This window comes from Phacochoerus africanus, chromosome 1, assembly GCF_016906955.1.
Source record: "Phacochoerus africanus isolate WHEZ1 chromosome 1, ROS_Pafr_v1, whole genome shotgun sequence".
Taxonomy (NCBI): domain Eukaryota; kingdom Metazoa; phylum Chordata; class Mammalia; order Artiodactyla; family Suidae; genus Phacochoerus; species Phacochoerus africanus.
In genome coordinates this window covers 281,310,832-281,337,136 of record NC_062544.1, presented here as the reverse complement: position 1 = coordinate 281,337,136, position 26,305 = coordinate 281,310,832, and the positions used below count along the sequence as shown (strand labels likewise).

Below are 26,305 nucleotides of genomic sequence, written 5' to 3'. Positions count from 1 at the left end.
AGAGAGAGGCAAGATGAAACAGGTATTCCACTGGCATCAGGCCCAGACAGAGTGGAGGCCTCAAGGGAAGAACAAGCCGTGCTTTCTAAGGAAACGGCTGTGCACCCCGTGACAGCAATGCCAACCCAGGAAAAGAGCGCTGAGCAATGAAAAGTCCAATGTTGCAAAAAGAAAAGGATGGTGCACCCTAAGTGATCTGCTGGGAAATTTATCTCCAAAGAAAAGCTCGGTGTCACCAGCCAACCGCAGTGGCCCGTAGTGGCACCCGTGTCTAAGTTGCACAAGAACGTTATTAATGATGGCATCTCCAGTACAGTAACCATGAAATGCCAGTATCGCTCGAAACTCCCAGGCATTCATCACAGTCATTGGTTATTAATGACTTTCCATGTGTTCTAGGCTGGCTTTGGCATGGTGGTTGACCTGGAAACTCTAGGGGTAAGTAGTACGTGAACGGGGAGCAGGCATCTCCAGGCTGTGAGGAGATAGTCCTCCCCTGTGTCCATCTCCCCACAAGGCCAGCGGCCCTGGCAGGCACCCAAACATGCCCCATCTCCCAGCTGCCCTGAGCCTTCTTGGGCTTAGGCAGATGAGGAGGCATGACCTTCAGGGGAGGGTGGCCTTCTGGATTTTTACCATCCAAAGCCATTTTTTTTTAGGCGAAATTCATCTAACATGAACTCTGATTATTTGGAAGTACATCTCAACAGCATTTAGCACATGGGCAAAACTGGACAACCACCATCTCTCAAGTTCCCAAAGATTCTCATCACCCCGCAAGGAAACCCCATACTTGCTAAGTTCACCCCCACCCTCATTCCAACACAACCTTTAAAAGAACATCCTCTAGCGTTCCCATCATGGCTCAGTGGTTAACAAATCCGACCAGGAACCATGAGGCTGCGGGTTCGATCCCTGGCCTCGATAAGTGGGTTAAGGATCCGGCATTGCCTTGAATTGTGGTGTAGGTTGCAGAAGCAGCTCGGATCCCGCGTTGCTGTGGCTCTGGGTAGGCTGGCAGCTACAGCTCCGATTCGACCCCTAGCCTGGGAACCTCCATATGCCGCAGGAAGCAGCCCTAGAAAAGGCAAAAAGACCAAAAAAAAAAAATCTTCTTAAGAGTTCCCATGGTGGTTCAGCAGGTTAAGAACTCGACTAGTATCCATGAGGAGGTGGGTTCAATTCCTGGCTTTGCTCAGTGACTTAAGGATCCAGCGCTGCTGAAAGCTGTGGCGTAGGTCACAGGTGCAGTTCAGATCCCAAGTTTCTGTGGCTGTGGTGTAGACTTCAGCTGCAGCTCCAATTCCACCCCTAGCCTGGGAACTTCTATATGCCCTAAAAAAAAAAAAAAAAAGAACATCTCTAGTTCCAAAAATCTCTCCCCTCACTCCTGCCCTGACCTCAGACCAGTATCTAGACACAAAAAAACATGGCATCTGCCCAGCAGGGAATTACGTTTTATTAAACTTTGTACCCCCAGGGCCTAGCACAGTCCGTGGCAGATGGTGTGCCCAGTGGAAGCTGTGGGACCAAAATGGTAGAGACAGGGCACTAAGCCCACACTTACAACTGTTTTGAGGGAAGTCCTGAAGCACACTTCACCCTAGATTCTATGTGAAGTTCACTTAAGGCCTAAGCTACCTGGGAGGCCAATGAGATCCAGGAGGAGAGCCCCTCCTTCCTTTATGGGATCCAGACCCCAACTGCATCCCGAAGGGCACGTCCACAGTTGAGCTCCATGACGATGCTCGCTCACCCCATGGAAACTCAGCCATGAGTGGTCCATGGGAGGGTGTGATGGGATAACATCACAGCAGGGAACAGCAAGCATTTTTCAGCGATGGAAATTGGACTGTGGTACATTTTCCCCTAAGAATACCTTCCACCTGCAATTTCTGCAGCAGTGGCTGCTGCTCTAGGGCTGCGGGCTTTGTCCTCAGCCTCCACCAGCAAGGCTGCTTTGGGTTCTTCAGATCAAATGCCCCCTTGTCTCCACCAAACAAGTCACTTCAAGGGCTGTAAGTCACTTCAGGCTTTAAGCCCCCCTTCTGCCTCGAAGCCCCACACTGTGCCTCTGGGGCTGCTCTGGGACTGGCACTGACCCTTTGGGGTGGGGTCTGGTCTGGAGACTTCACCCTGGCATCAGCCTCAAATTGTCAAATCATCATTCATCCAAGGTGAGAGCTTTGGGGAGAAGGGCTGGAAGTCTGGGGGCTGAGATCTGGGGGCTCCCTGCTGCCCTGGGGTGCACTATCATGCTCAAACTAGAAGCATTGCATTTTCAAGCCCACGAGAGACAACAGACTGGGTGAGAGCAGAAAAAGCAGCACGAAGCATCTGTAGGTGATTCCCAGCCTTGGGCTGTACCGGTTTCTGGTTAAGTGCTTCTATTTTAGCATCTAGACTTCCACCCTACCCTCGGAGTCTAGCAACAGAGTCTAAGGTAACCTCCCATTTGTGTCAGAGCTTCTTCCTCTATTTGGATAATATGTCATCCTCATCTCAGAGTGACTGAGTCACGTCTCTCTTTCCCACACCGAGGGGAGGGAGGAGCAGCGTGGGTGGGAGGCCCCGGGAACAGTGGGGACCCTGAGAGGAATGGCAGGCTGCAGCGCTGGTGGTGTCAGCCCAACACAAGAAGCGATCCCACCCAGGGGGCCAGCCCCGAGCAAAGGGAGAAGGAGGTCAAGTGTGGATCTGACTGGCTCCAGTCCCCACCTTCACCCCAGGAACCAGAAAATCTGTATTTCAGACACAGGTTCCGTGGGACCTAGAATGTTCCATATGCATGAGTTGTCCTGAGGGGAAAAGAGCTTGAGGAATTCTGGGAGAAACATTTAAGGCATTACAAATACTTATTATTATATATTAATAATAACTATTATATATTTATAATTATATCAATAATTACTATAATGATGATATAAATATGTGTATATACATATATGCTTGTATACATATATGTATATATATGCGTGTATGTGGTATAGACACACACACACACACACACACACACAGCATAATGTCTCAGAAGCCTTCCTATGCTAACTTGTTCTAGAACTCTCCAAGGGGGAAACAGAGAGTTTCAGCAACATTTCCTAAGCCTATTATCCCTTCACTTTTCCTCCCCTTCAGTCAGGGTATGGAAGTAGGTTCATATCAGCTCATGAGAGCCGACTGTGACATACTCAGGAATTTTGAGAGCTGGTCAACGTTGAGAGATTGAAATCAGCCGTGGTGGGTGTATTTACAGCATAGAAATTGGCCAACTCTCCAATCGGGGCTTTCCTCCCACCCCACCCCTGCCTCCCCCCATGGACCTGCTTTAGCAGCAGAGTAGTGGTCTTAGCCCAACTTAGAATCTCCCGGACTCGGTGGCATGGGCATCAGGGGGTCTGAGGACTCCCCATGTCTCACTCTCTCCTGTGGAATTCTTGGACCGGCTGCCCTTCGTCAAGCCTTTTGAGGCCTCCGGGCTTCCTTTTCGCACAGACCTGAGCGGGGCGGAGCCTCACGAAGCCCATTCCACCCCACTCCTGCCAATGGGAACTCCTTAACCCATCCCCCGACTCTCAGCCCTCATGCGACGCAATACCCCACGCTGTTTATAATGTATCCCCAGACCGTGAAAGAATTATGAAGAGAAAAATGATATTCCTGGAACCTAGCAAATTAGAGAACCAGAAACACACATCCAGCCGGGAGATTCACATTCCTCTTGCCACACCTCGGAGCCTTGGGTGGGCAACACACAGTGACTCAAACGAAGGAAAAAAGCACTTAAGACACAAGGGACTGGGGAGATGAAGGGCTCTCTCTTTTGGCTGGCAGCCTGCGTCAGGCAGGTGCCACCTTGAGCTGAGCCCAGAAGGCTGGGGCAGGTTCACCGGAAACCCAGTGGTCCAGGGCATCCCGGTGTAGGTGAGCGAAGGGCCACGCCTACCTGTCTGATGAAGGTAGAAGGGAGCCTTTCTCGTCTTTGAAACCAGGGGAATACAAGCCTCATGGAACATAATCATATGCATGAGTAGGTGGTGAGATGTCATTCTCACATCTCCTGAAAACTTGCTGAAGCTTTTTGAGAACTTAGAGCTAAAATTACATTTTACCAGGAGTTCCCTGGTGGCCTCACTGTTAAAGGATCCAGCATTGTCCTTGCTGGGGCTCAGGCCACTGCTGTGGCTCAGGTTCAAACCCTGGCCCGGGAACTTCCATGTGCCACCAGTGAGGTCAAAATAAAGAAAGAAAGAAAATTACACTATATTTGCTTTCCAGGAAAAATAAGGTGCAATTTACCTCATTGGCTGAGGAACGTTCGAAAATACACAAAGCTTCTTTTTAAGACAAATTACTTGTTTCATCCAAAAAGCAATTATAGATGGGGAATATTTTTCAGGATAAAAGCTGGTGGGGTGAGTTGTCTACCAACAGTCCTTGGAGAAAAGACCGAGAGAAGTGGGAAAATAAAGTCAGTGGCACGAGAAAGACCAGATGGTTATCTGAAGACCTGAGTCTCCAGACCCTAAATCCAGGGCATCTCCCCTCCACAGCTGAGCACAGGTCTGCCCACCCTGAGTACTAAGCCAGTGATGAACGGAGAGGCTTCTCTTCAGAAGCCTCTGAAATGCCAACTGCAGATTTCTCCAGAACAACACAGATTTAATGAAGTGCAAAATGTAGGCTTTTTGCATTCCAGTCAAGTCTTACCAGGAATTTAAACTCCATCTCAGTAAAAGCAATGCAGTGTTATTGATGCAGGAATTAGTGTAATCACTGAAATACTTCGGAGGACACAAAGCCTTCATAGGAAGAGAGGACATGGGCGTTCATGTGTTCAAAATGCGAACACTTCAACTTTAAGTGCAAAGTTGAAGGACGTGATGCCGATAGATTCTGCAGTAAAGGTGAAGCTGGGGGAGGAAGTGGTGCAGGGAAATACCCATGTTCCTGCAAAATTAAGCACACCTCTCGTTAGAGCAGAGGAAATACCCTGAATCTAGCCCTCCAGCCCCTCCCCCACTTTTCCGTTGGCAGAACCGCTCAACAGGTGTTTCATTGTGGGGACCACTGACCCTGGACCCTCAGTTATCTGGTCACCACTCCAAGTGAACCACCCAGGGCTCTTCTCCTTCTGAAACCCAATATTGTCACTCCCAGGAATGAGGCAGCAGAGGAAACGAATTGCAGTTTTCCACTCGCGAGAATTCTTAACAGAAAGGAGTTTGTGGCAAGTGGGCTGAAACACTTGTCTAAAATTGGAACTCTGGCTAACATGCAGTTTGCAATTACTGTTCCTTCCTCGGCTCGATGTGGCTCCAGCTAGTTTTGCCCTAGGAAATTTACAGGGAAACAGGAGTTCCTGTTGGGGTTCAGTGCATTAAGGAGCAGATGTCGTCTCTGTGAGGATGCAGTGCGGTAAGGCTCCGGCGTTGCTGCAAGCTGCAGTGTAGATCACGGATGCAACTCAGTTCTGGTGTTGCTGCAGCTGCAGCTCTGATGTGGCCTGGGAACCTCCATATGCCGTGAGTGCAGCCATAAAAAGAAAAAAATTATAATAAAAGAAAGAAAAAGAAAATGTATAGGTACCCCATTGCCCATCAGTCAGGGAGAAACAGATTACTCTGAAAGAGCTTCCTGTCCTCACCCTAGATCTTACCAAACCTTCCTAGATTTGGCATCCTGCAACTCTAGCATCTTCAGGGCGTGGTCTTGGGGCTTAGCTACACTACAGAGCTAAGAAAACTCTTTCTTGCCTCTCCCCACCCCTCCTCATCCCTCCTCTGGACTGGAAAGGCAGATCTGTTCTGCTGGACACCTCAGGGTGATTGACCACAGTCCAGGGTCAGAAAGAAGAAAGGGCTGGAATGGCTGTCCCTGTGCTGAGCTGGACACAGCTTGTCACCCCTTCTGTCCTGGGCAAGGTACCTTCAGCAGACAGAAAAGAGTGGTCCTCTCTCAGAGGGCAGTGCTTGAATCCCATCCTTTCCCAACCCTTGGACATCTTATTCGCCCCCACGACAATGCTTTCCTCCAGGATTCCCCATCGTCCTCTTCCACTGGCTCCTTCCTTCCCTGGTTTGAAAAACCAGGTCTCATGCTTATTTCTTCCCACAACTCTGCCACCTCCCTTCTTCACCTACAGGTGAAATGTCTCTTGCAGCATCAGCCCATCATCACCCTCTTACCAGGCAGCCTGACTTTCATCCTGACCACTCGGTTCAGAGTCACTGGTGGACTCCCTGCTGCCAAACCTAAAGATCTCTCCTCTGCTGAGTGTACCGCCTCGGCCTCCCTGAACTGGGCCCTCCCCTCAGCGGAGCCCCTCCCCTTGGCTAACTCTTCCCTCTCACTTCCTGTCCTGCTCCTCCAACCGCTCTGGGGATGCCCTGGTGGGCATCTGTGGTCTTGATTCTCTAGTGGTCCTTCGACCTCTCATGTTCTAGGACAGCTCATCCATCCACTCAACACCACTGGCATTTCTCATCTCGGAGCCAGCAGCCTGGACCAAACAACAGCTCTAGCCATGACCTCGGGCAAGGTGGTCAGCCTATCTTGAATCTAAGATTCGGTCTGCGTTCAGACTGTCTTGAATCAATGATTCAGTCTGCCACACATTCCTAAAGGATGGGAATGAGCTGAAATAGCAGGGGAAGCTGCAGCGCTCAAGGCTGGCCCGCAGGAGGAAGTCAGTAAATCTTTACTCCACCCTCCAACTGCCAGTATGCCCTCCCAATTTAGGATTTATAAGAGACACCAGAACTCTCCCATTTACCAGATTCTTATCTGACACATGAAATCCTAGAAAGTTTTTTCTTGCAACCCTGTCCCTTCTCTACCTCTCTGTTCCCTGTGCTAGTGTCAACTTTTACCCCAAGCACAACCCCTCAAATCCATCACTCCTTTATTTGCACCTCTTCCAGTCCCTGGGGTAGCTCACTCCAAGGGCACACGAGTGAACCACAACCCTTCTCATTGCCACACTTTGCCTCACATTGTATACACACATACGCACACACTTCCCACATCTCTCCACAGTAGCCAAAGAGAAAGAATATGAGCTTCAGGATCAGGCTACCCTGATAGAGTCCTCTCTTCACCATATATGGATGTGTAAGCTTCAGCAGGTGACTCACCCCTGTGGCCCTCTATTGCCTCACCTGTAAGATTAATCAATGCTTCCTCGGGGCTACGGTGCCCTGCCCAGTACCCAGCACATAGTAGATGCTCAGTAAAGCTTGGCTCTCACTTCACTCTCCTTCAAGGTGACTTCGCTAATGAGTCCAGCCATTACCAGCCTCTGTCTCTGACATGCTAGAATGTTCTTAATCTGTCGTGCAGCATGTAGAATGCAACTGCAGGTTGTTATGGGACAGTATGCATCTTGTGTCACCAGGCAGGCTCTTAGCTTCCAGATGGGTCTACCCATCTGTGTCCCAGATTATGTCTGAATTTCTCACAGTTTCCAGAACAATGTTAAGTTTATAAAAATAATGATTATTAACTTTGTCAATTTGGTGCAAATTCACTCATGGTCATATTGAGAGACTATCTCTGAAATTGTATGTGATGTATCCGTGTCTAAGAAATCATAAATAAGAGCCTTAATACAGCATCAATTGTCCTGAATGCTGGTGTAAGTTACTAAAAATCGATATATGAGTCTAGTCTTGTTAAAGTCTTCTGATGGAAAAAAATGGAGATTATGACAGCTGCGCATTGTGTACATTCTTGAACGCAGACATTATCATAATTGCGACCATTTGTTCAATGTCTGCTACACATCAGGCAATTTCTTTCTTTCTCATGGTAACTCTGCAAAGTCTGTCTTATTATTTGCATTTTATAATTGAGAAGATGAACACTCAGAGACCGAAGGGCCCTGAGCAAACGCCCACAGATTGGAAGTGGGAGAGCAGGATTCTGACCAGAACTGCCTGCCCCCAGAGCTTGATCACAGGCCACCCTGCCCGATGGGCATCCCATTACTTCATTCTCCCATCAACTCGGCAGGGCAGCAGTTCACCCCATTTTGCAAATGAATAACCTGTGGCTGGAATTTCCCCAGCTAGTGGGCAACCCAGCAAGGATGCCCCAGGTCTGGCTGAGGCTAAGCTCCTTCCTGGACTGATAAGGAGAGAATCAGTAGAAGGAAGCAAGGCCAAGGTCTCTGAAGAAGGCCTGAGAAGAGGGAAGGTGAGAGAGCTTAGACTGGAATCCACGGTCTCAGGCCTCACTCTGGCTCTGCCTCCTGAAAGTCAGGTGGCTTCCTTAGGCCTCCCTTTCTTCATGTGTTAAAAAAATTTAAAAAAATGAAATTTTGCAATAGCATGGATGGACTTGAAAGGCATTATACTAAGTGAGATAAGTCAGACAGAGAAAGACAAATGCAATCAACTAGTGAGTATAACAAAAAGGAAGCATACTCGCAGATATAGAGAACAAACGAATGGTTACCAGTGTGGAGAGGGAAGAGGAGGGGTGGCAGTAAATGGTAGGGGATTAACAGGCACAAACTATTAAGTACAAACAAATAAGCCACAAGGATATAATGTACAACATAGGGAATGCAGCCAATATTTTATAATAACCATATATGGAGTATAACCTTTAAAAATGGGAATGACTATATTTTACACCTGTAATTTGTATAATATTGCACATCAACTACACTTCAATTTAAAAAATTAAAATTTAGGAGTTCCCGCTGCAGCACAGCAGGTTAAGGATCAAAAGCAGCCACAGCTCTAGAGTAGGTTGAAACTGTAGCTCAGATTCAGTCCCTGGCCAAGGAACTTCCATGTGCCACAAGCATGGCCAAAAAATAAAAAATTGTTTAAAGTTAAATTTTAAAAGGAGGAAGATAAAATAAATGATGCCCACAGCCCCAGGACTACTGGTTAGGCAAGCAAAGCACAAACTGGATCTCAACCCTCCTGGTCCTCTCCTCGGGGTACCCTTGTGCAGTGGGCAACCTACACATCTGTACACAGTGGTCCTGAGAGGCTCTTAATAGTTGTAACGATCCAAGGTTTTGATTCTTAATATCTGATAAAAAAGGAAATCAGAGTATTGAATGTCAGTCTCCTTCATCCTGTTCAAGGCAACCTGTCATTTCCCTCCTTTGAACACTGAACTAGCACATTATACAAGTTACACCCCTGTGCAAAAGAGTCAGCGTTAGCCCTCTGAACTTGCAGCAAGAACTAGACATTCTAAATTCAGGTTCACCCTGTGGAGCCCCCAAGCTAAGACCATAATAGGATCCTTTGCCCTTTAGTTGCTATCATATGTTCCCTGTGGAATCTGGGAGCTGTTCTACCACACACATCTGTGACTTGCAACTTTCCCGTCTGTCTGGATTTCAACTATAATAGTCTCCCATAGTCACATCAGCTCAAGGACAGGACAAATGAAAACCACTTCCTGTGACACAGCAGACATCAGTGACAAGCATCACCACCAGCCCCCAGGGAGCGAAAACCTTCAGAAAAAGACTTGGGAAAAAAAGACAAGCATCAGGACAAGGGGCCAAAAGCAAACTATTGATTTTGAACTTTAAGCACCACTGGTGACTACAACTCTGAGTTCTCTCTCAAATGTGTTCCATTCATAAATGTGAAAATTGAAAAACGCAGGAATGAATATAACAGGAAAACCCCACCCTCTCCTCAGTCTGGAGCACTGTCACCTGCACTTCATTATTGTTGTTTGCCAACCTTTTTTCCAAAGTAAGACAAGAACGCACTTTAGAAGCAAATCTTCTCCCCTCATTTAGAAAATAGATATGCTTTTCCTCTTGTTAACACACTTATTTTTCAATTGTGGTACAATGTGTATAACAGAAAATACCATGTCAGCCTTTCTCTTGTCTCTGCAGTCCTGTGGCATTAAGTACCTTCACATTGTTGTGTAACCAAGACCATCATCCATCCACAGAACTCTTTTCAGCTTTGTCACTGTTAAACACTGACTCCTCATCCCCCCTCCCCTAGTCCCTGAAAACCACCTCTACTTTCCATCTCTATGGTTTTAACTACTCTAGGGACTTCATGTAAATGGAGTCATACAATATTTGCCCATTTGTGATTTTATTTCACTTGGCGTGATATCTTCGAGTTTTGTCCATGTCATAGCCTGTGTCTGAATTCCCTTCCTTTTGAAGGCTGAATACTATTCCATCGCATGGATAGACCACATTTCACTTAACATTCATTTGTTGATGGATACTCAGGTTGCTTCCACCTTTTGGCTCTTGTAAATAATGCTGCTATTGAACAGCAGTGTACATGCACTTTTCTGGACCAGTAAGGATGGGGAAACCTTTGGCTGATTTATGATTATTCAGAGTTCAGTTTTTTGCTTTACAACAGATTCAATTCAACGAGTCTGCTGAAAGTCTGAGTTTCTTGAAATTCACACCAGAAAATGAACCCATCTGAAGCTCCTCCATGATACAAAGCCTGAGAGAGATGTCATCGACATTCCCTTCCCCTCTTCCTCCCCTCCTGTCTGTGCCATACCTACCCCACGAGAGGAAACGTCATCCCTATTTCTGCAGCTGCCCATCCCTCCACCTTTGCTCTTTTCTTTCTTTCTATTGAGTTGTATTAAAGTCTAGTTGACTTAAAATGTTGTGATCATCTCTGCTGTACAACCAAGTGCTGCAGTTATACATGTGCACACATCCATCCTTTCTCAGATACTTTTCCCACATAGATGATCACGGAACACTGGGTAGAGCTCTCTGTGCAGTACCGCAGGTCCCCGTTGGGCAGCCGTTCCATTGACCTCAGTGTGCATGTCCACCTTTGCTCTTGATGGCACTTTGTGTCAACTTCCGTTCCATCAGACACCTTGCTTCCCCCACTCCCCCACCCCATCCTTATGGGATCAACCTCTCCCCTTTGGCTTCTTCTCAGCATGCAAACATGCTCGAAACTTCCCTGGTTCAAAGTCACCAACTATATTAGTTTCCTATATTGGCCACTACAAGTTGCCACAAAGTGGGTGGCTTAAGACAACAGAAAATGTATTCTCTCACAGTTCTGGAGTTCAGAGCCTGAAAGTAAGGTGTCCGCAGGGCCAGGCTCCCTCCAAAATCTTGAGAGGAGAATCCCCCTTTGCTTCTCAACTTCTGATGGCTCCAGGTGTTCCTTGATTTGTGAAGTATAATTCCAGCCTCTGCCACCACATGGCCTTCTCTGTGTCCCTCTATGTCCTTTTCTGTCCCTTATGAGCATACTGTAATTGAGTTTGGGGCACACCCTATTCCAGAACAATCTCATCTTGATCCTTATCTTAATTATATCTGCAAAGACTCTACTTTCAAATAAGGTCATGTTCTGATGTTTGGATGGACATGAATTTGGGGAGGACACTCTTCAACCCAACACACTAGTAAATCTCAACTGCCAAGCTGTATGCAACGTTTGTTTTGGTTATTTAAAACAGAAATAGCTTCATGTTTCCTGTTGATTTTTTATTTTTCTATTTTTTTATTTTTTATGGGGTTTTTTTTGGGGGGGTTGTTTTTTGTTTTGTTTTGTTTTGTATTTTTAGGGCTGCACCTGTGGCATATGGAAGTTCCCAGGCTAGGGGTCAAATCAGAGCTGCAGCTGCCAGCCTAAGCCATAGCCACACCAGATCCTCAATCCACTGATTGAGGCCAGGGATCAACCCTGCATCCTTACAGATGCTAGTCAGATTCATTTCTGCTGAGCCACAGTAGGAACTCCCTGATTGTGATATTTAAAACAGGGGGTAAATGTCCTCATTAAGAAGGTGATTTTTTCCCAAAGCGTTGAAGGCCCCAAAACGCTGGAAAATCATTTTTAATGACCGCATAGTATTCCACTGATTATATCTGCAATGACACGTTTAATCAGTACTCTATGGATAGACATTTAGGTTGTTTCTAGATCTTCACTATTATAAAAGAGGCTGCAATACCCCCTGCCTATAATAGACAAACATTTGTAAAATTATTTTCTTAGGATAAATGTCCAGACCCAGAATTGCTAACATAGGACATTTAACCATTTCTAAATTGTGAGACCTATTGTCACCCTGTCCTCCAGAAAGACTTTGCCAGTTTACTCATCTGACAATACATGAAAGTTCACAATCCACTGCCCCTCCCAAGGTGTACATGCCACATACCATAGCTGTGGTTTCTTTTTAATATTGTTGCAGAAACCATAACAGCAGAAAGAGACCAGCAGCACTCAGAGATGTGGAATAGCCAGGTTTTGTCAGCTCTGGTGCAAGCTCAGAGGAGTCGCCTCCAGAGTCTGAGCACCAGGTCTTTTTTCTGGGTAGCTTTTATGCAAGGTAGACTTACGGGTCTTGTTTTTCCCGCGCAAGCAGCCTGGCCCTCCCTCTTCCCAGAGCAGAGGGAGTTCCTACCTAAGAAGCTGAGCAAGCAAGATTACAAGAGTGAAACTGATAAGCAATGCTTGGAGCTCGGTTTGCAGGGCTGCTGGCAAAGACATAAGGCACATAGCTGCTACAAGATTATAAGAAGTGCAGTATGTGGCGAGCAGAGCTGCTGACAGGCACATAGGGGGGTTGTTTCTTTAGTTAAAACTCTTACTTCAATATAAGATTCCATTTAACTTTAGAGTGCAAAAATATTATTATATCTGCTTTTACTTTGCCGTGGTTGAACAGTGTTTCCTTGCGCTTTTAGCTCTGTATATATCCTCTTATAAACTGATTCATTTCCATTGATCACTTTCTCTATGGGAGTATTTATTGCTTTTGTGAATTGGGACTATGCATGTTATGTGTTGCAAATATCTTTTGTGATTTGTCTTCTTACTTTTTTTTTACAAACATTTATAATTTTTATATTGACGAAAATACCAGTGTTCTAAAATAGTTCCTGGATTCATTGCACTGTTAGAAAGCCTTTCTCAACTCTGAGAATTATAAAAATACTCACATCTTCTACTCCTTCCATAGGTTTTTTTTTTTTTTTGGCATTTAAATTCTTAATCCACTTGGAATTTATCCTACTCTAAGGAAGAAGGAAAGGACTCATCACTTTTCTTCCAAATGGGCAATCAGTTGTGCCCACAGTGTGTGCCAAACACCCCTTTGTCTGGCCCCTAGGACACCCGTCCCACCTGCCACCTGGCTTCCTGCCCACCCTTTCCCCCTTCTCCTCACATCTCTCATCCCTTCCTCAGCACTCTCTCTTGGTCCCCTAATTCTGACTTCAACTTGTCATTGTTCTCCAGAATCCCATCTTCTACATCTTCTACTCAATCTACAATCTCCTGAGAGGATTTCACCCACACCCACAGTTACACTTCCACGCATGTGTACCAACGACCTCCAAATCTAGAGCTCGGTCCAGGTCACTGATAACTTCAGCCTCTCACACCTGATCTCCCACCAGAGGGATCTCACCTTGGTGTCTGCAGACACTAAACTGAACCAGCCCAAACTGCATCATCCTCTTCTCTGGGTCAACTATCCTGCCACGTGTGCCTGCTCCTCTCCACAGTCACTAATCTCCAAATTATTTTAGCTTTGCTTCTTATTCAGCCCCAAAGCCATTGCCACCTCGTCACCCTCTTGGCTGATCCCTTAATCCAGCAACTATCCATTTCTGCTTCTTACCAGCATCCTTCTAATCCAGAGTTCAGCAGATGACAGCCCAGTGCGTCAAATCCTGCCTGCAGCCTCTTTCTGTACTGCCCATGAGCTAAGAATAACTTTGCATTTTTAAAACATTGTTAAAAGTTTTTTTTTTTAAGAGTATGCCACAGAGACCTATGATGCCTGGAAAGTCTAAAATACATACAATTGGACCATTACAGAAAAAGTTTGCAGACACTTGCCTCTAATCTATACTCACTGTAATGGTCTCAGGCCTGTGGGAATTCTGTACGCCCACCATTTCTCCCCTCTCAAGCACCCCATGTAGTTTACTGATGATTTTCTTAGATTCAGGTGAAGCAAATAGCTCAGCTTCTAAATTGCCAGATGTAGGGGATGGGACCCCTTCACATCAAGTGCTTGATAATTATTTAGCTCCTGTGTGCGGAGTTCTGTAAATCACATGCCAGAAGAGTCTCAACCTTTTGTTTGAAAATACCTTATTTTTCTTTCTCATGATAAAGGTAATATAAAGTCATTCTAAAAAAATTGTTAAAACCAGAACATTTAAAGGTAAAATTAAAAGCACCCACAGCCCCCCTCTCAGAAATTTCCCTATCAACATCTCTTAATAGCAGTTTTCCATAATCTTTGATTTTGCATGTGCCTTTGAGATATATCCTGCTTTTCTGTCAAGTTGTCCCCCACATTACTAAGTATTCTCAAAGTGCTCTTTGAACATTTTCTTAGATACCAGAAATTTCCTCCACAGCATTTGCGTATAATTTGAAATGAAGAATTTCCCACTAGGAGAATTTCTGTACTGGCCTGGGCCACCACGGCAACCTTCCCTCCACAAACAGTGCCCCCTCAAATTTGATGTGATTCCAGCAATTCTGGGATCAAGCCTTCCAGCTTGTAGCTTGGTCGCATGTTATTTCTTTGAGGCTAAAGTTCAACACCAGCTATTGTGCACCTTAGCTAGTTTTATGTAAACTGATCATCTTTCTAAAAGAAAGAGAAAAAGAACAGGAGAGGAGAGAACTGGCTTTTCACACACACCCACATTTACTCTAAACCAAAATACAGAAAAACAACTCAAACCAAGTAAATCGTCAAGATCCTTGGTGTGGCTCCTCCCCTCCTTCTGCACACTGTACGGCACGTCACAGTTAGCCTAAACTTTATCTACGCTGTCTCTGGTCATCCCATAGGCTCAACGCTAAAGACCTTGGCATCTGGTCCGACCCTGCGTCCAATGCGCCTGCGCTTAGCTGGGAGCCGGGGCAAATTCCTGGGAGGTGATGGGGGCCGAGGGTAGGGAGCACTCCTTTGCCCCTAGGCTGTGCAGGACCAAGGGCAGGACTGTTTGCTTTCCTAAGTGCAGCTGCAGCTCGGCCCCGGCTCAGCAGCTCAAATGCTCTTGCAAATGCAGTTCACATCACCCCCTCAAATTCACACCTGGAATTCCAGAAAGAAAAAAAACGTTAAGAGCTATCATTAACCTTCCCGCCCCTATTTCCCCTGCACGCATTTGTATTCATGCTCATGGGTGCTGAGGCAGGCACACAGCTTAGACCTGGCATGGCCCTCTCCCTAGTCCAGGGCTCCCAGAGATGCTCTAGACTGAGGCCTGGAGGCTGTGCCCCCTTCTTCGTCCCACATCCCACCTCTTCTCCTCACTGGCCTGCCCCTTGAGACTCCTAGTTGAGTCTCCTCTATGCTCTCACTCTTCACAGGTACTCTCACACTTCATCGGCTTTTTTTTTGGTTTCTCAGCCCCATGCCTGTTCCCCACCAGCCACTATAGAGCAGGAGGACCAGCCTATTTCCCCATTTTCCTTCCACTGGATTCACCTCCCTTGCACCCACTGCCTCACCAGCAGTGGCACCTCTGAGGCCGTTACTGAGTCCAAGTTCCTACAGGTCTCAAGGGACAGACCAGTAAACTGAGTTGTTGAGGCAAGGAATAGCGCCTTTATTCAGAAAACCAGCAGACCAAGTTCTCATGTTCCAAAGAACCACCTTAACTGAGTTAGAATTCATGCATCTTTTGCCCTAAGAAGGGAGGGATGCGCTTGGTCGTGCAAACTTCTTGGTGCCAAAATCCGTTGTTCTGGCAGCTGTCTCCTTAGATCAGGTCAGGATGTTCCTGTAAACCTCCAACAAGACAAATGTTATTCTCCGTTCTGCAACTTTTTATCTCTATGTGAATGGAAAAGTGTCATACCCTTAAAGGTCACAGCCTTGGGTGTTGGCGCTCCTGTACATTTCAGGCTATAGACAATATCCTCAACTTGTAGCAAAAGCAATAGAATACAAAGGTAAAAGTGAAGAAACCAGATCCAGGAGTCCCCGTCATGGCTCAGCGGTTAAGGAATCCGACCAGCATCTCCATGAGGATGCAGGTTTGATCCCTGGCCTTGCTGAGTAGGTTAAGGATCTGGCGTTGCCATGAATTGGGTTGCCATGAACCAAGAGGTGGCTCAGATCCTGCATTGCTGTGGCTGTGACTATGGCCAGTGGCTACAACTCCAATTCGACCCCTAGCCTGGGAATCTCCATGTGCTACGGGTGCCGTCCTAAAAAAGCAGGAAAAAAAAAAAAGGCTGATATTTGTCCTTCCCTATTCCAAAGTCACCTTTCTACCCACCCCCAGGGATGTTTGGCTTTTTTTTTTTTTTTTTTTAGTTGAAGTATAGTTGATTTAAAATGTTGTGCTAGTGGCTGTCTTTGCTTCCGTTTTTGTTTATTTTTAAACGGCAATTAAGTAGCATATGCATTGACATTTTTTTCCTGATACAAAGCACAGGCATTGGATTAACCATGCCAGTTCATTCTAGACACTGTTAAAAAACCAAGTTCCACTGATTAAATTTGAAGATCATATTGGCTTTATTCAACAATTCATGGATGAGGCTGCATCCCATCTAGCAAGTAGATAGGAGGGGAGCTGTACAAAATAGAAGGTTTTTTAAAGCCTGAGGGGGTGGGATGGGAAGTTATAAATAAGGAAGGGTTGTTTTAAGCACGGTCACTCTCCTTAGAGAAAAGGCAGAGGTCTAAGTGGTGGATTACCTCACCAGTGGCCAGGAAATTCCAGACCGACTGGTTAAAAGTCACATTCTTAGGTGGGACTGAAACTGAAATTAGGATAGGTATTCTGTCTTGGTTGGCTGACACAGAGCTTAGCACAAGTGACTCCATTTGGGGACCCTTGTTTCTCTTTAATAACACCAAACCCAAATATTCCATCTTCACTCTTTTCCTCCCTCCCTGCTCTCCCCCCCCCCCCGCCCCAGAACTCTTCTGTTTGCTTATCCATGTCAGTATGGCTGCCCACAAAATTAGAGAGAAGGCTCGATTTGATAACAGACACAAAATACATAACAGCTCAAAACATTATTATTTTCTTGTTTCCAGTCAGATGGCAGCTCTTTGCCACCAGCTGGGGACTCCACCTCATGACTCCATTATCCCCCACAGAAGGGGCAAGGGCATGGAGGGGCAGGGCGGCAGGGGGAGGGAAGCATATTCACTATTCAAGGCTTTGGCCCAGAAGGGCACACCTGCTCCAGACGGGCTGGTATTTCGCAAACGCCTGCCCCTCAGTGCAAAGGAGGCTGGGAAATGTCCAGTCCTGAGCTAGGAAAAGAGAAAAAAAATCAATTTAGAGGAGCCACTGGCAGGCTCCCAGGACTGCCCAGAGCACTTATATCTACTCACTCATTAACTGTTCAAACAGGTTCCTCCAGGGCAGGGAAAAAACACCTGGAGCTTAAAGGTTAAAGCTGAGCCACAAGAGCAAGACCACGGCTTCAAACTGGGGCTAGAGTGGGTTTAGATTTCCTCTGTGACGTATTAAAGTATGAAAGATCGCAGAAGACTGTTATGAGGAGGCTAATCTGACAAACCCCCCTCTTCCACCACACCAGTTCAGGAAAACAAGATCCCATAGTGGCTCTGTACAGGCAGAGAGCATGTCCCCTGAGCATGTCCAGAACTGAGGACAAGGGCTCCCCAGCCAGGCAAAGTCTGAGCCCAGAGTTCATCCCACATGAAGTCATACTGAGAGACTCCCTCACAGGTCAAAATTAGCAATGAGAGCCCAGACGTGACAACCTCAGGCCACCAACACTGAGCAAAGACCTGACCTGTGACCTCCAGCCAGATCCCCCACCCCCTCCATCCTGTCCCAACCTCAGCTGCTTCCTTTGCCTCCTGTCCTGGCATCTGATTTCAAGAGAGGGAAAAAATAAACAAGGTTCCTCTTTATAAATGAAATGCTATTGAGGGCAGTGATCTAAAAGTCAAAGCTGTCAGACCAAACATCAGGCTGGCAGACCAGATGCCGCCTCTCTGTTGTACTAAAATATAAAAACAGATCTATGGGGCGTTCCTGTTGTGGCTCAGCAGGTTACAACCCAGTTAGTATCCATGAGGACCTTGGTTCGCTCCCTGCCCCTGCTCAGTGAGTTAAGCATCTGGCCTTGCTGTGAGTTGTGGTGTAGTTTGCAGACATGGCTTGGGTCTGGTGTTGCTGCGGCTGTGGCGTAGGCCAGCAGCTATAGCTCCTATTGGACCCCTAGCCTGGGAACTTCCATATGCTGCAGATGCCGCCCTAAAATAAACATAAATAAATAAATAAGAATTAAAAACTGATCTCTGGGATTGATTATTAAGGAAACTATGCAACCAGGAGAAGGCTAATCCATAAGTAAAGCTGATATGAGTCAAGTCTCATCCCCAGGTGTTTTCTTATTCAGATAAATGTTTTCTCAACAGACTGTGTTTCTTCTTTAACCAAGGGGAGAGAATACATGGCAGAGTCAAAAGACATAGAATGAAAGCCTGCGGGAAGAAACTACTTATAAAACTTTCAGAAAGCTTTAAAATAATTGGCTGAACAAGGAATTTCATACAGTGATTTGTATTTGTCTTATAGCAGTATCAGTTCCAAATGTCCCTTTGCATTGGGAGAGTTTTTGTAATGCTTTGTTATCAAATGATTGTACCAGTGCATTAACCATGAAGGCCATCAGAAAGAAAATAACCACAAGCCAAAACTGTGGATGTTAAAAGTGGAGGCAGAAACCCAATCAAATGTGTAAACACATAGAAAGAGAGACAACATCTCCCCCGCACTTTTTTTTAACCTTGGCATTGCATCAAACATTAGGGTACAATGCAAGCATACTTACCCATAAAAACCAGAATTTTTTTTTAACTCTGAAATTTGACTGACACCTGAAAGAGCTCACTCAAAATTCTTGCCCTTAAATATAAGGAAAGTAGCAAAGGAAAAGTTTGCTACAAAGGAATATTTATTACAGTTCTCTTTCCTGCAGACACATACCATGTACGAGGGTTTAACTTTATAGCAACCCTGTGAATTGGCTATCATGATTACCATTTTGTAAATGTGGAAACTGAAGATGGGTCTATGATTTTTGAATAGTCTGTTGGTCTACTCAGGCTGCCTAGCAGAATACTACAGACTGGGGGCACTTATCAACAGCAGTTTATTTCCTCACCGCTCGGGGGGCTGGAAGTTTAAGATCAAGGTTGGTTCCTGGTGACCTCCGTTGGTCTGGAAGGCCTTTCCTCCTGGCTGCCACGGCCGCCGTCTCCCCGTGCCCCCGCATGGCCTTTCCTCTGTGTGCACATCACTGACATCCCTCCCTCTTTTTATTTCTTTTATTTATTCTTTTATGGCCACACTCACAGCATATGGAAATTCCCTAGCCAGGGATCGAACATAATCAAACCCAAAACTCTGCAGAGACCTGAGCCACTGCAGTCAGATTCTTATTTTTTTTTTTAACAAACATAATTATTTTATTTAATGTAAAGCAAAGCAACACCCAAGATAATTAAATCATAGTAGACTATTTTAGTGAACAGGACATTTGCTGTCTCCCTGCTACAGTGCAATTGGATTCTTAACCCACCTTGCCACAGCGGGAACTCTATCTTCCTTCTTTTTTTTTTTGTCTTTTTTTTGCCTTTTCTAGGGCTGCTCTCACGGCACATGGAAGTTCCCAGGCCAGGGGTTCAATCAGAGCCGCAGCCGCAGGCCTATGCCCGAGCCACAGCAACACGGGATCCTAGCCGTGTCTGCAACCTACACCACAGCTCACAACAACGCCGGATCCTTAACCCACTGAGCAAGACCAGGGACTGAACCCGCAACCTTATGGTTCCTAGTCAGATTCGTTAACCACTGGGCCATGACGGGAACTCCTCTATCTTCCTTTTCATAAGAACATCAGTGCCACTGGATTAGGGCTCTACCCCTAGGACCTCATTTAACCTTAATAATGTCCTCAAAGCCCTCTTCTCCAAACACAGTCACACTGGGGATTAGGGCTTCAGCATATGGATTTGGGGGGATACAATTTGGTCCCTAACAAATATATGTGCAGGAGCCCAATTTTGCTAAGTGATAGAACCAAGGCTGTCCAAATCTAAACATCTCTTTATATAGAATGAGCTGGCTCTCCCACACCACTGCATCTCAGAGAGAATGGGGAGACATCTTGCTGTCAGAACTGTGTCTTAGAACTTGCTGGCAGAAAGACAGTTTCGCAGCCTAAGCCCTATCCTGGTGGGAAGGGAGGGAAAGTCCTTCCTCAAGTTAGATCCCAGAGCACAGGTATCCAAGGCAACCAGTCCACTTGACACCAAATAAAAAGGCTTCGTCTACTTTGTTAATAGCCTCACAAATGGTCACATGATACTTGGTGTTCTACCACATACCACACACGGTGGGGTTTCCCGACCCCCCAAAGAGCCAGCATTTCATTCGGGTTTTCTTTTCTTTTCTCCAAACCACCAGCTAACGTCCTGGAGGGCGACTCCATGGACCAGGATGTGGAGAGTCCTGTGGCCATTCATCAGCCAAAGCTGCCTAAGCAGGCCAGGGACGACCTGCCAAGGCACATCAGCCGAGACCGGACCAAAAGGAAAATCCAAAGGTACGTGCGGAAAGATGGGAAGTGCAACGTCCACCATGGCAACGTGAGGGAGACCTACCGCTACCTGACCGACATCTTCACCACCTTAGTAGACCTCAAGTGGAGGTTCAACCTGTTGATTTTCGTCATGGTCTACACAGTGACGTGGCTCTTCTTTGGGATGATCTGGTGGCTGATCGCGTACATCCGAGGAGATATGGACCACATAGAGGACCCTTCGTGGACTCCATGCGTCACCAACCTCAACGGGTTTGTCTCTGCTTTTTTATTCTCAATAGAGACAGAAACCACCATCGGTTATGGCTACCGGGTCATCACAGACAAGTGCCCAGAGGGAATAATTCTCCTCTTAATCCAATCTGTGTTGGGATCCATTGTCAATGCGTTCATGGTGGGATGCATGTTTGTAAAAATATCACAACCCAAAAAGAGGGCAGAGACCCTGGTCTTTTCCACCCATGCGGTGATCTCCATGCGGGATGGGAAACTGTGCCTGATGTTTCGAGTAGGGGATCTGAGGAATTCCCACATTGTGGAGGCTTCCATCAGAGCCAAGTTGATCAAATCCAAACAGACCTCGGAGGGGGAGTTCATCCCCTTGAACCAGACGGATATCAACGTAGGGTATTACACCGGTGATGACCGTCTGTTTCTGGTGTCACCCCTCATCATCAGCCACGAAATCAACCAACAGAGTCCTTTCTGGGAGATCTCCAAAGCCCAGCTGCCCAAAGAGGAACTGGAAATTGTTGTCATCCTAGAAGGAATGGTGGAAGCTACAGGTAAGATGTGCTCCGTCCTGGGGTACCTGTGGCATCAGTGTTCATTTTAAATAGGACCTCACACTCTTGTTTATGACCGAAATATAGAAGACTGGTGTCACTCACTATTGACACCACCTTTTCGCTCATGAAATAGTATACCTATGTGTCCCATAATCTTAAGTATGTCCACCAAAAAGTCTAACCATTTAGCTTTTTAAAAACCCTTGGGGTAGTAATCAATAAACGATTTTTTACACCACCTCAATATAACTTAAGTTTTCAAGTATTTTCTTAAATTAAAATTTGAGCTGTCTCTAAAGCACTTGTTAGATGGTTTTAAAGTATTGTTTAATTTAAATACTTGAGGTTACTTATGGCTAAGCCAAAGAGGAAGAGGTCAAGCCTTTCAAAGGAAGGCTGACAAATTACTTTTAATTAAAATACATTTTTGCCCCCTTCTTTGGGAGCTATTTGTGAGACCCATAGCGTTGATTTTTCTTTTCTGTCAAGTGAGCACTTGGTGTCTTTCTCCACACTCTACCTGCCAAACCCCCTGGAGACATAATAATGCAGACCCAGTAAACAACTCTAGCAGGAAAGAAAAAAAAAATTGAGATCCACTCACCATAATTTTATCAACCTTTCTGCTGTGATGATCTCTTTTCAAAATAGAGAAATGGTCTGTTTTTATTGAAATCTTCACTCATGTCTTAACTTCATACACATTATATATCCCAACAGCAAACAAGTTCTGCCCATATTTATCTGAAACTTTCCACAAAATAGAGCCATAAACTCTGACTTAAGCTAACAAGAGTGTCCCACAGCAAAAGTATAAAGTAGAACACTAGTCCATGCATTGCTTTACTATTCTTTTGCAGTATTAATATTGGTCTTGGGACCCTCTTTAGTTATACCATTTGCCCTTCTGTGCTTTGAGGTCTGCAGCTGGAGGCTGGGGGTTGGTTTACAAAACCTGAAAATGCATGGCCACCAGCTAGACCCCAGATTCTTCATCTACCCATAATCTGATCTCAGTCATCCATCAAGTGAAAGTCATTGGGCTCAGGTCTCTGCCTCCATGGACCCAAAATGCAAGGTTATTGCCTCTAAGAGATTTCTCTTATAGTGGTAAAAACTTTGGCAGTAGGTTTTTTAAGTGCAGCCAGCAATGAAACTGTGAGTAAAAGGCTTTGCATAGGAATTCCCTGGTGGCTCAGAGGGTCAAGGATCCAGCACTGTCACTCCAGACTCGTGTTCCATCCCTGACCCCTGTACTCCCACAGGGCCAAAAAAAAAAAAAGGGTGGGGGGTGGGGGAGCTTTGCTTGGTGCTCAAGAAAACAAGTGGGCTCCTTTGTGTAAGACAAAAGGAAGGTGGAAAACGAAATAATTATTGCGAAATTCTAAATAAGCACAGTACACGTAAACGGGACTATCTATCTGTACCCTGAGTCTGAATTTGTGAAGAACTAGAGAGGCAATAGTTGTGTGGAAGGAGGAAGAGGGAGCAGGGACAAAATAATTCACACTAGGAGCTCTGTCATTTTCCCACAGACCAGAAACTTCTCCCACCATGGCTGAGCATAGGGACTCTGGATCCCCCTAGTGGTAGCTACTGAGGTATAGCCTCTCAGCATAAACTGACCACTGGTGATGCGGTTTTAATATCAGATTTCTCGCTATAAACTCTCCAGATAGGACAGGAGGGAGGGCAGTGGAAAACTTTGTTCTCCTTCCATCTCTGAGCTCAAGAAGCAAAAGCCACTTGGAGATGTACCCTCTGGTTACTGGTGTTTAATCTGAGCTTTGCATTGCAGGAGCTGTGTTCCTTCAAACCAGAGCCCATTCTCAAAAAATAATTAAGTCTGGAATAGCAAATTATCTTTGTTCTGTCCCTAAGTTGGAATTCTCCCTGGGGCAGCCCCTGTCTTTCTGATGACATTTTGTCATGAGTGAGCCTTTCTAATGCAAGGAACGTCATTTCGTTGATAATTAATAATATTAACTCTGAACTTCCGGTGGCCTTTCTACTGCTTTTTAGAGAACACTGGGTATTTGCCACGAGAAAGAGTCAACACACTCCCTCTTCCTAGGAAAAGGTGACCACTATTAACTTTCTAAAAATAATAAATTTCTAATTTCTGGTAAGTGGAGGCAGATGTGTTCTTGAAAGTTCTGGATTTGTCTAGAAGCAGGACACATCATGATCCCTTCCTGATAGGATTCATACAATTCAGTTTTTCCAGCACATCTGATCTCTTAAACTTTAGGGGGACACTTTTTTCTTTGTGAATGAAAAGCACAATTGGGATTTATGGGCATTCAACAGGCCCTTGAGGCTGGGAAAAATGCTTCAATGAATCAAAGTCACAGGAAAAAAATTACTGTGGACCAAATGCACACTGAGTAAAACAAATTCACAAGGATCTAATTATTCATTGTAGGGAGCCATGGGAAATCAAGAGCCATGAAAACAGCAAGCTGACACAAACAACCTCTGCTTGACTCATCCTTTCTTTGGAAAATGCCTTAGTTGACCTTAAACAGCTATCACTGATCTCAGTCAGGGGGCCTCTTCAAGGATGAGCCACCACTACTGCAACCTCAATGCAGTGCCTTCTTCCTGCCATGTCCCTTGTGTGCACACAGTGATGTTTTCTGGAGATTCAAGCTATTGTGCAGTAGGCTGATTGTGTGGGTCCTTCAGCATGCTGGGTGTTCAGGCTCAGCACAGGCCAACGGGCTGACACATTATATTCCAACACCAGCTGTGCTGTGGCAAGCTTGCTTTGACACATCACTTGGGGACAGGCTCATCTTTAGAAAATGCATGTAATCTCCTTAAAGGCAGGATGTCTTGCCCATCTTTGATGTCGGGCAGGTTCTGGCTCCGGTCCTCTCCTTGATAAGTTCTCTGGCCTCATAAAAGATACTCTCACCCACAAAAGACAGAACCCACATTCTTAGTGGATAGCTTCAGTCTGGTCCTGCCCAGAGTCAGGGGGATGTGTGACCTCCCAAGAACCTTCCAGTCATGTGATTCTATTTTTGAAAATGAATCAAACCCTGGAAAATTCTGACACCAGCCACCCAGACATCTGGGGACTGGCCACATCTTCTCCCACAAATATATTTTTAAAAGGGGCCCTTTATGTTCCTGACACATGGGCAATTTGGAGATAGTGATGTTTACAGAAGGGTTCATAGCTACGTAAACAAACATGCCGAGCAGCTGTGGCAAGTGTGCATTAAAATAGTAAAGCATTCATATAGACTGTTATTTATAGAGGGCAAATTGGCCTAGAGGCTAGATGACAGCTACACAGAGCTGGGCCCGGTGCCAGCCAGCTCCTCACTATAGGCTTTCTGATTGATGAACTTCCATATTTACCCCCAACGATTATGCAACTATGACAAGCAGCCCTTTCCTACACCTCAGCAAATATGCCTCCTTAGGATGAATCCCCATTATGCTTTTTTTTTTACATTTTTTATTATGGAAACAATAAAACTCATACAAAAGTAGACCCGATTGTATAATTAACTCACATGTACCATCATTCAATTTCTGTAATTGTCAATTCATGGCCCAACTTGTTCCATCTGTCTCACCCACTCACTAACTGCTGCCCAGCTTCATATCATTTTATCTGCAAATATTTCAATATGGGTCTTTAAGAGATAAGCACCCTTTTAAAAACATAACTGTAACCCCGTTATGATACCTAAAGTAATTAATGATCATTTCTTAAGATCGAATATCTATTAAGTGTTCCAACCTCTGTTTCATAAACCTTTCTAATTTTTTTAAAAAATCTGCTTGTTTGAATCCAGATGAGGTTAACACTGTAACTGGTTAAGACCTCTCCTAAGCCTCTTAGTCTATGAGTTCCTTTTCCATCTCTGTGGGCTTTTTCCTTCCAGTTTTTTTCCCAAGAAGGGAATTTCTGAAATATTTATATACTTCATGGAAAATTGGGAAAATGGGAGAAAGGCAGCTTAGGTGAGATCTACTAGGTAATATTTACGGATGAGAAAGCAGGGCTGCCACTCCAAAAGTCAATACCGATGGGTTACCAAAGAGAAGAGGGACCGTGTATCAGAAGTAGGGGGAGGGCAAACCGGAGATCAGTGGGGACAGACCGGAAGTGGGTGGGGCCAGCCATCCTTTCTTGTAGGAAAACCCAGTTTCATTGCTAGAATAACTTTACTCACAAGAGGAAAGCTTGGTCACATAAATCACATCACAGATCACAGGCTTTTTGAGTTGCAAGAGTCTTCGCCCTACTCTTACTTTACAGATGAGGAAATGAAGGCCCAGCAAGCCCAGTGAGCTGGCCAAGGTCAAACAGCCACTGGCAAAGCAAGAGCTTAAAACCCCAAACCAGGGATGATTCTGTTGTTGTCCAGCCGCCAGGTTCAGTGCTCTTTGCATCATGAATGCTGTTGGTTCATGAAGATTCTGTAGAGCAATGCAACCAAAAAAGACAGCTGGTATTTAATGGGCAGACAGCCTCTCCCTTTTTCTCACCATTAGTTCTTTTTCTTTAAGTTTCTCTGTTGGTCTCCAGTGGTATCTGTTTATTTTAAAATTCTTTATTACATTCACATGAATTTTTAACTACCATATATTAAAATGATATGTGCCTCAAAACAATTCTGAAATAAAAATTAAGTAAGCACTATCTACAAAAATAGGAGTCCTGGAAGAATACAATGTTCTACCAAATCTGATTTCCAAGTACCTGTTTTCTTTGCTGTAGTCAAAATGCCACTTCAATATAATAGGGGAGAATATGAGATCACAAGAGTTTAAAAGGGTGGCATTTCTCAGCAAAGATGGTTGAGGGTTAGCACTACAGTACTTTTAAGCTATTTCTTTATTTCAGTACTCTTAATGATATTTCATAGCCACTATATTTGTCAAATCTTATTTTCTCCTTTAGATAAGTTACCG

At 45.3% G+C, this 26,305-nt stretch overlaps 1 protein-coding gene across 1 annotated transcript in view; it reads left to right on the top strand.

Annotated features, from left to right (window-relative positions):
* KCNJ6 (potassium inwardly rectifying channel subfamily J member 6) overlaps positions 1–26,305 on the top strand; it is a 276,664-nt gene that overhangs the window by 170,380 nt on the left and 79,979 nt on the right. Inside the window, exon 3 of the mRNA XM_047756575.1 lies at positions 20,444–21,364. Within this exon, the coding sequence (XP_047612531.1) occupies positions 20,444–21,364 (921 nt within the window). The remainder of the gene's footprint in view (positions 1–20,443; positions 21,365–26,305) is intronic.